Here is a 7,421-nt window from a genome sequence, read left to right as displayed (position 1 = left end):
ATGAAGAAACCAGTTGCAGCAGGTATTTCTCAGTCATTATACGAAGAGACTGAATGTATACACACAGAACCACTTTTTTTGTCGTCTCCCTTCCCCCAGTTTTAATAGTGCAGCCATGCCACTACACCTCGGAGCCTTCCCTCAAGCACACAGGTAGAGTAACTGTAAGGACCTGACCGAAGAGCATTCAGCCTCATCTTGCATATTCATGCCATTATGGGGTGAATAACCCTGGCAGCCAGTGTATCCGCTTAATATCCTTAATCACCTGCATCTCATTGTGGGGCCTGGACACACCTCCACTCATTAAAATGATGGATGGAGGCATAAGGGGATGCTCTCCCCTGTTCCAAATTTGTTCTTGTTTAGAAAGGTGCTTATTAGAGAACACCTGGGGGAATGAAAGGAGGGGGGAAGGGAGCCCCGAAAGCTGAGAGAACCAAGGAGGTGGAGGGATGGGAGTGGGAACTCAGAGGCTGCAGTTGTCATGATATTTAATGATGTTTTTCATTTTTAATTCTGTAAACGTCAAATGTCAAAATAAATTAGGTCCTTTGGTTTCTAAAGATAACAAGTGCGCATATTTAACACAGATATAATTTATTTTAGCTTTTGATTACATTACCTTTGTAAACACAAATTAATCTCTGCAAAGATGAATTCATTAAACAGTGAATCAATTGAGGTGGAAATAAATTTCCACTGTTTTGATAATCCAGTAGTATCTAGTGAACTAATGTTATCTAACTTTTACCAATTGGAGCTTCTTAAATGCATGGATTTGATGTTTTTGTTTTATTTATTATTAAACTATATTTATTTTAGGTTTGAATGTAGGGAGTTTCGATTCTGCATTTTGAACACCATCAGAACAATCAAAAGATTAAATGATCATTTTTTTCTCGACTTTTTTTCTCTAAAATTATCATCAAGCCCATAAAATCAGCCTATTGTTGTGATAAATTAGTCCATTGGACCTAGTCTGTCTCATCATTCTGATGACTTTGAGTGTAGGACTCGGTCTCATGAGGCTTCGCCGTGTTGAGGTGGGCGCACTAGTCATTAGCTTGTAAAAACAGGCCTTCCACTCCTGTTCTTTGAGGCTCAGGAGGGAGTATAAAGGGGAGGAACTATCTCCCTTTCTTCATCATGGTTGTTTGAATAAGCCAGACAGACAGCAGTTGACATTAAAGACTCCCATAGGCCAGGTTATTGCCTCTGTGAGAACAAGCAGTAGGCAGGTTAGATGTAATAAACTGGAACAAATGTATTTCGGTCTCCAATTAGGATAAGTCGATGTCTAGAGTCGCTCCATGGCCACAATGTCATCTGATTTTATGGATATTTTGTTTTGCCGCGTCAGCAGCTATCTTACCGACTAGTGATGAGAAATAAGATGAGCGCTGTATTCACTTTCTTATGTAACCTCATTGAAGCCTCCTTACGCCTAATTGGCAGCAATCTAGGCCTGTCAAATTGAATATAATCTGTTCACCGTTAGTTTTAGCTTCTCTCTCTGGCTCCAAATGCCTTTACTGAATGACAAGGGATGCTGATATTGTGAGTAATGGAGAACGCTAATGGAATTGGCATTAGGTAATACATTTGAATAGCTACTGCACAGAACAGAAATAGCTGTTTATACTTGAGCCAAAGATATTTGAGAATGGCCTCTTGGAAGTGCATAAGGATGTTGAAGTGCATTGTGTCCTTTTGGCTATCTGAGGTGATCTCCAATTTATATGTAGTATGTGACATTTAGTACTCAGATTGCTTTTACTGAATCCCCTTTAATTACTTTTACGAGTAGTTTTTATCATCAGCACAAATGTTTGAGACATGTTTGGTATGCTAATGTTGTTTATGAGGAGTAAAGGGGTTGAGAGCCACACACAGGATGGGGAAGTGGTTAAAGCTGAGAGACAAACCACTGTATTGTTTTGGACATGTGGGATTTGTTGGCAACAAGTAAGAAAACACTAGCCTTTGCAAAGTGGAATAAGGACCAGAACAACGAGTATAGTTTGATCTTTTTTATTCATCTTTTTTTTAGTTCTTTTTTATCTTTTTGCTTTACGAAACAAATGTTTGCAGATGTCCTATGAATAAACAACAGCACCCTTTCTCCTCAAAAACAGGGGCTCCCTCGCCCTGTTTTCATCAAGAAAAGAGACTCTTCTTGTCAAATCACAACCTCTCCAGATTCCCAAAGTGACTTTTACTTCCTGTGGTTAACATTCTTTTAAGTGCATCTGAAGACAACGTAACCATTTTTGATCAATGTGCAATAGCTGGATTCATGGTCAATGCGAAAAGATATTTACATTGCAGCTATAACTCACTTTGTCTTTTTCATCACTTGAGCTAAGATCAGGACTGGAGAGGGAGACAATCAGAACGAAAGGAGTCTCCTTTCATGCACATCCTTCGTAAACAGCAACCGTTACCTACATCATCGTCATCATCATCATCAAGATTAACTAGACTCTTTTGTCATACCTGTTCTCCTCCAGTAAGACAAAAAGGTTAATAGATAGAATGGTTTAAAATAAAGTTTAGTGATTGTGCTTTTAAAACCAAAGTAAAACAAATAACAAACATTGACGACAACACGAAACATAACAGTGCATTACAAAAAAAAGACGAAAAAAAAAAAAAATCCCAAAGTGGCACTTTTCTTGGGGCAGCTAAATAATATAGCAATTTACAACATGGATGGAAATGATAAAATAATTATATTTACTGGCATAATAAAATTAGAATTCGCAAAATAAAACAAGGAAGACAAATTCGAGGTACCACAATGGGTAAAACAAGAGGACATCATGTATACGCGTATATTTACAGACAGTCCGCCCCTTTCTGCTTGCTTGCAGTTTTTTTTAGTACAGTAACAATCGACTGTATGGGCTCTCCAAAGTTCTTGTCAAGGCAAGCCGAGTCATGTCAATGTCTGGAGTAGAATTTCACTCCATATTGCATTGGAATTAAACATAAATATACTACTGTGTATTTTGTTTTGAATGCACCATTCTTTTATCTTCACTTCTTTTTTTTAAATGGACATAGAAAATGATAAGTTAGAAAAAAACATTGGTCTGTTTTTGAGATGTAAAGAAACACTACTGATGTACAGTATGATGGCAGCCAACATGATAGTGAAATACTGAGATATTTAAAACTGTAAGAGAAACAATGGTGCTCCACTCTTGGAAAATCAGAACAGTCTCTCCTCTCCGGTCTTCAGCTTTCTACCATCTGGTTGAGAAAACAGAGACATAGTAGTTAGAATGTGTCTTTTCACATGTCACTTGTCACAGTGTTGACAGACAGCTTATCATCTTGGATCATCTTGTACCTCAAGTTCTTCATCTCCTGGTTGAAAGGCCCCCGTGGTGATGAGGCCCATGTCTGCAGGGTTCCTGCGGCCCCCTGGACCTCCTTCTCTCCGCCGGCCCCCTGAGCCTCTGGAGGACATGGAGCTGGAGGAGCTTGGGTCTCGAGGGCTGTTGACTGTGGGGAACTGTGGCCGGCTATAGGGCAGAATGTCTTCTGAACCTGTGCACACACAGTGGAAGATGACCTACGACTGAGAGAAGCCCATAATTCTACATACTGCCTGTGGTGATATGTGATTTTCATGTTGATGCAGTACCTGGGTGCTGGCGTGCTTTGTTGGCTGTGCTACCCTCATATTTATTCCCTTTTCCTCCGTGAGAACTCATTTGTCTCTCCTGAGCATCTTTACGTTCAGATGAGCTGGTTCTGGTATCGGAGCCGTCTCTGGGCCGATAGCTCCCTGTTCCACCTCTCTTGTCTCGACCTTCACCCGCCTTGGGGGAAATGACTCCCCGACCCTCCATTGCTGCCTTGGAGGGGTGTGTAGGTGACTTGAGCACTGCTGGAGGTGGAATAGGCGGAGGTGGGAGATCTGAAGGATAAACATAGGAAGTAAGAATACATTAACAACTGAGATCAAAAACCAGGGTTTAGGTAATTGCACAAGCCTGGGGAACAAGAAACTGTACTCTTGAAACTTCAGTGTCTCATCTGTCAGTCAGTTGTCTCACACCTGCAAGGTGATACAAACACAGCTGCAGTATGTGTACATACACTCAGAGATGTACACATGGCTATGCTGGACGGAAACTCCTCCAAACAGACAGTAAACAGAATAGATGACACAAGAGAGGCCGAATCTGGCAGAGTTATGAGATTTAAGCAAGAGCCAATAGTGGAGGAAGAGGGGAGCGTGACGGTAAGCAGCTGGCTCTATGACCTGCTCGACTTCCCCTGTCGATGAATCAATTCTGCTTGTCCTTGAGCCATTATTCATATGAGGCCAGTGGGCCGCCTGGCCTCTCACACATCAGACAGCCATCTAAACAAAACACTGTGAGAAAAGCCTTGTCTGCTCACGATCGATGGCTTTTCATCTTCTAATCAGCTTCCAACCTGAAGAATGGTTTTGTCGACGGTCAAGCCCCTAATCCACACAGGATTACAAAGTTAATAAAGGTAGCGAGTGCCAGCTCTTACACCCTACATCCCAATGACTACCTTAGTCACTTTTATTTTAGTTTGTAGTACACTGCACTTTGAAGGGAATCAAAGCTTTTATTCCCCTTTTACACGCAAAAGGCTAATGGGGCAGGTGATGTCTTTTCTGCGTCTTGTTGGCAGAATCAGGCAGCTTCAATACACTTTTCTGATTATCCTCCACCTCCATCCACTCCTCCTGAATACAAAAGGGGAGCAGTCAATATCATACAGCAGAGAGGCGTCTGCAGTTTTTTAATATCTCTCTTGCCTCCTGAGTCCTGCCTCAGTCAGAGTCCGATCAATGCCACAGTCTGTGAGATATAGCTCAGTACAAGGAGGAGTGGAGCGCTGCCTAGATTTATGAGGGAATATCAGTGAGGATGCAGCGCAGGTCTGAATAGTGTCTGTGGGTTTTCTGAGGAGGTTGTACCAGAGGTGCTGCTGGTTAATTAGGCGGACATGGTCCAGACAGCTCAGAAGAGACAGGAAAGGGTTAAGTTGAATGAGGAGGCAGACAAAGACAAGTCAAATGTAATGTGAATCATGGGAGGAATATAACTTGGGTGTTTTCACATCTACTGTGCAAACAAGAGAGATTTGTGTGGGTCAAACAGGGGCAAGAGGTGGGGGCTGATGAAAGAATGGAGTATTAGGGGTTGCCTCCCTAGCTGGTCCACTTGTTTTTTATACTGTTTACTGCATTCTTAGCTGTATTTGTACTCACTGTTGAGACAGCAGTCTTAGTTGAACCTTTATTATTGAAAGAGTGATTGTAAAGGATTGGAGACAAAAAAAATTACATGCGTTCACTTCTACTATACATCATACTGTGCATAGTAACCGCTGTCCGTGTTTTCTTTCAGCTCTGTCCTGTTTGAAATTTCATTAAATCACCTTCTTTCACCTATCACCTCAGTGCCAGTCTTGTAGACTACAGACAAGCATGTAGGATAAGGAGTGGAGGGGGAGACGGGGGGGCAGGAGAGGCAATAACATCCAAATGAAAAACAATCCATTCAGATCAAATGCAATCAGCAGGAGGACTGATGGACAGACAGAGCTGCAGAGCTGTAAGTCCGCCCCTCGCTGCTCAAACAAAGAGAGAGGAGAGGGAAGCATAGAAGAAGAGAGCTGGAGCAGAGACTGGAGAGGAGGGATGGAGAGATCACTCCAAAGGGAGGGGCAGACGATGGGAAGGAGCCAGGATATAAGGATGATAGCAGGAGGCGGAGGTTTGGGGGGAGGTGTTGGATTTTTCTGCAGTGATATAGCTAGTCTGGCTCCCAGTGAGCTGGATATTAAATCTCCCTGTCAAGTGCTTCCAACACTCAAGGACACCTGACACTAAGAGGAGAGCCAGCTCTGGGACAGCACATACTGTACACACAAACGTGTGGACACACTCATACAGAAAAAATACAAAATAAAAAAATCTTCCCAAAAGATCAAAGTGGAAACTGCCAGAGAAGGTAGCTTTAATAAAATAAAACTGTGTTGTACAGACTCAACTGCTCCTTTACTTAACAAGGTTAGAGCCTTTCCTTATGTGTACAGCTCCTCTGGTATTTAGCCCCTGTTTGGTCTATGTTCAGCCCCTACCGAGTGAAAGTTAGCACTTCAATATGAGCCAGAGCACCTGGATCAATTTCATTAGTGGCTAGAGTGGAGAAACATCCCAGTGTCAGCATAGCCAAACTGGGCAAAGCTCCCCTGAGACTGAGACACCCCCTCCACAGCCCTGGCCTCCAGCCACCACTTGCCTGATCTGTTCAGTGCTGCCACAGATTAGGAGTGATGCCATGAGTGCATGCGCATAAACACATGAGAGAAGATGATTAAAAGTCTGGCTCACAGCACACCCATATTCCTGAAAACTACATCACAGTGAACTGCACTTTCCCCTTCCATATCTGTGGAGGGAATAGATGAAGAGCAATTGATATAAACTAGCCATCTGTGAACTTAAACAGCTAACCTATTACTGTGGCTACATGGTTTTTTTCTAACTCTATGCATCATATGGAGCCACTGACAATGAAGTAACAGCCAACATGGTATATGTGTAAAGTACGGGGATTTTTCTTTGTTGATGTAAGACTTAAATGATCACGGTTATCTAAATGTTATTCCAAATTCCAAATTCCAATAACAATCCTAAGTGGAAGTAGGAGGCAAGGTTATAATAGTTTTGAATTTTTAATTATAGTTTAGTTTTAATTAGTTTTGACTTTTTTTTCTCTTATTCAGTTAGTTTTAATTAGTTTTTAGAGCAGGTTTGTTAGTTTTTATTAGTTATCGTTTTTTTCTGAATGCTTAGTTTTAGTTTAGTTTAGTTTAGTTTTAGTATTAGTTTTAGTTATTTCATATATTTTATCTTCCTCATCATCCTATTCAAAGAAATTAGTGAGGCGTGGATATGGGTTACCCTGGACACTTTATTTGGGGGTCGGGTTAGGGCGGCTCATGGACTGAGCAGAGACACAATGTACCGTACAATGTATAAATTCCCTTTAGCAGGTTGAGTGGGGGTGCAATCCATACACAACGTCACTTACGTGAAACAATGCGAAGATGTGCAAAGCATGAGAGGAGATGCACAAAGCAGCCAGCAGTTAAACCAGATAGAAACATATATAACCAGCTAACCAGCAGTTAAAGCAGATACGAACATATTATAAACCAGCTAACCAGCAGTTAAAGCAGATAGAAACATATATAAACTAGAAGCACTCAAAGAGCGCAGACCTCCGCCAAGGCTGATCAGTGGCCCCCCCCGTGGGCCCCCCCACCCCTGATCACCACCAAAATTTAATCATTTCTTCCTTATCCCATTTCCAACAAACCCTGAAAATTTCATCCAAATCTGTCCATAACTTTTT

General features: G+C 41.8%; 1 protein-coding gene across 2 annotated transcripts in view; it reads right to left on the bottom strand.

Annotated features, from left to right (window-relative positions):
- Positions 1 to 3,049: 3,049 nt before the first annotated feature.
- robo1 (roundabout, axon guidance receptor, homolog 1 (Drosophila)) overlaps positions 3,050 to 7,421 on the bottom strand; it is a 201,816-nt gene continuing 197,444 nt past the window's right edge. For both annotated transcript variants that reach the window (XM_030152720.1, XM_030152719.1), the window contains 3 exons: positions 3,656 to 3,931; positions 3,359 to 3,558; positions 3,050 to 3,258 (listed from right to left, as the gene is read on the bottom strand). In XM_030152720.1, the coding sequence (XP_030008580.1) occupies positions 3,244 to 3,258; positions 3,359 to 3,558; positions 3,656 to 3,931 (491 nt within the window). In that variant the 3' untranslated portion in view covers positions 3,050 to 3,243. The remainder of the gene's footprint in view (positions 3,259 to 3,358; positions 3,559 to 3,655; positions 3,932 to 7,421) is intronic.

Source organism: Sphaeramia orbicularis, chromosome 13, assembly GCF_902148855.1.
Source record: "Sphaeramia orbicularis chromosome 13, fSphaOr1.1, whole genome shotgun sequence".
NCBI classification, from domain to species: domain Eukaryota; kingdom Metazoa; phylum Chordata; class Actinopteri; order Kurtiformes; family Apogonidae; genus Sphaeramia; species Sphaeramia orbicularis.
Note: the sequence above shows the minus strand (reverse complement) of the source record. Positions and strands in the feature narration are given on the sequence as shown.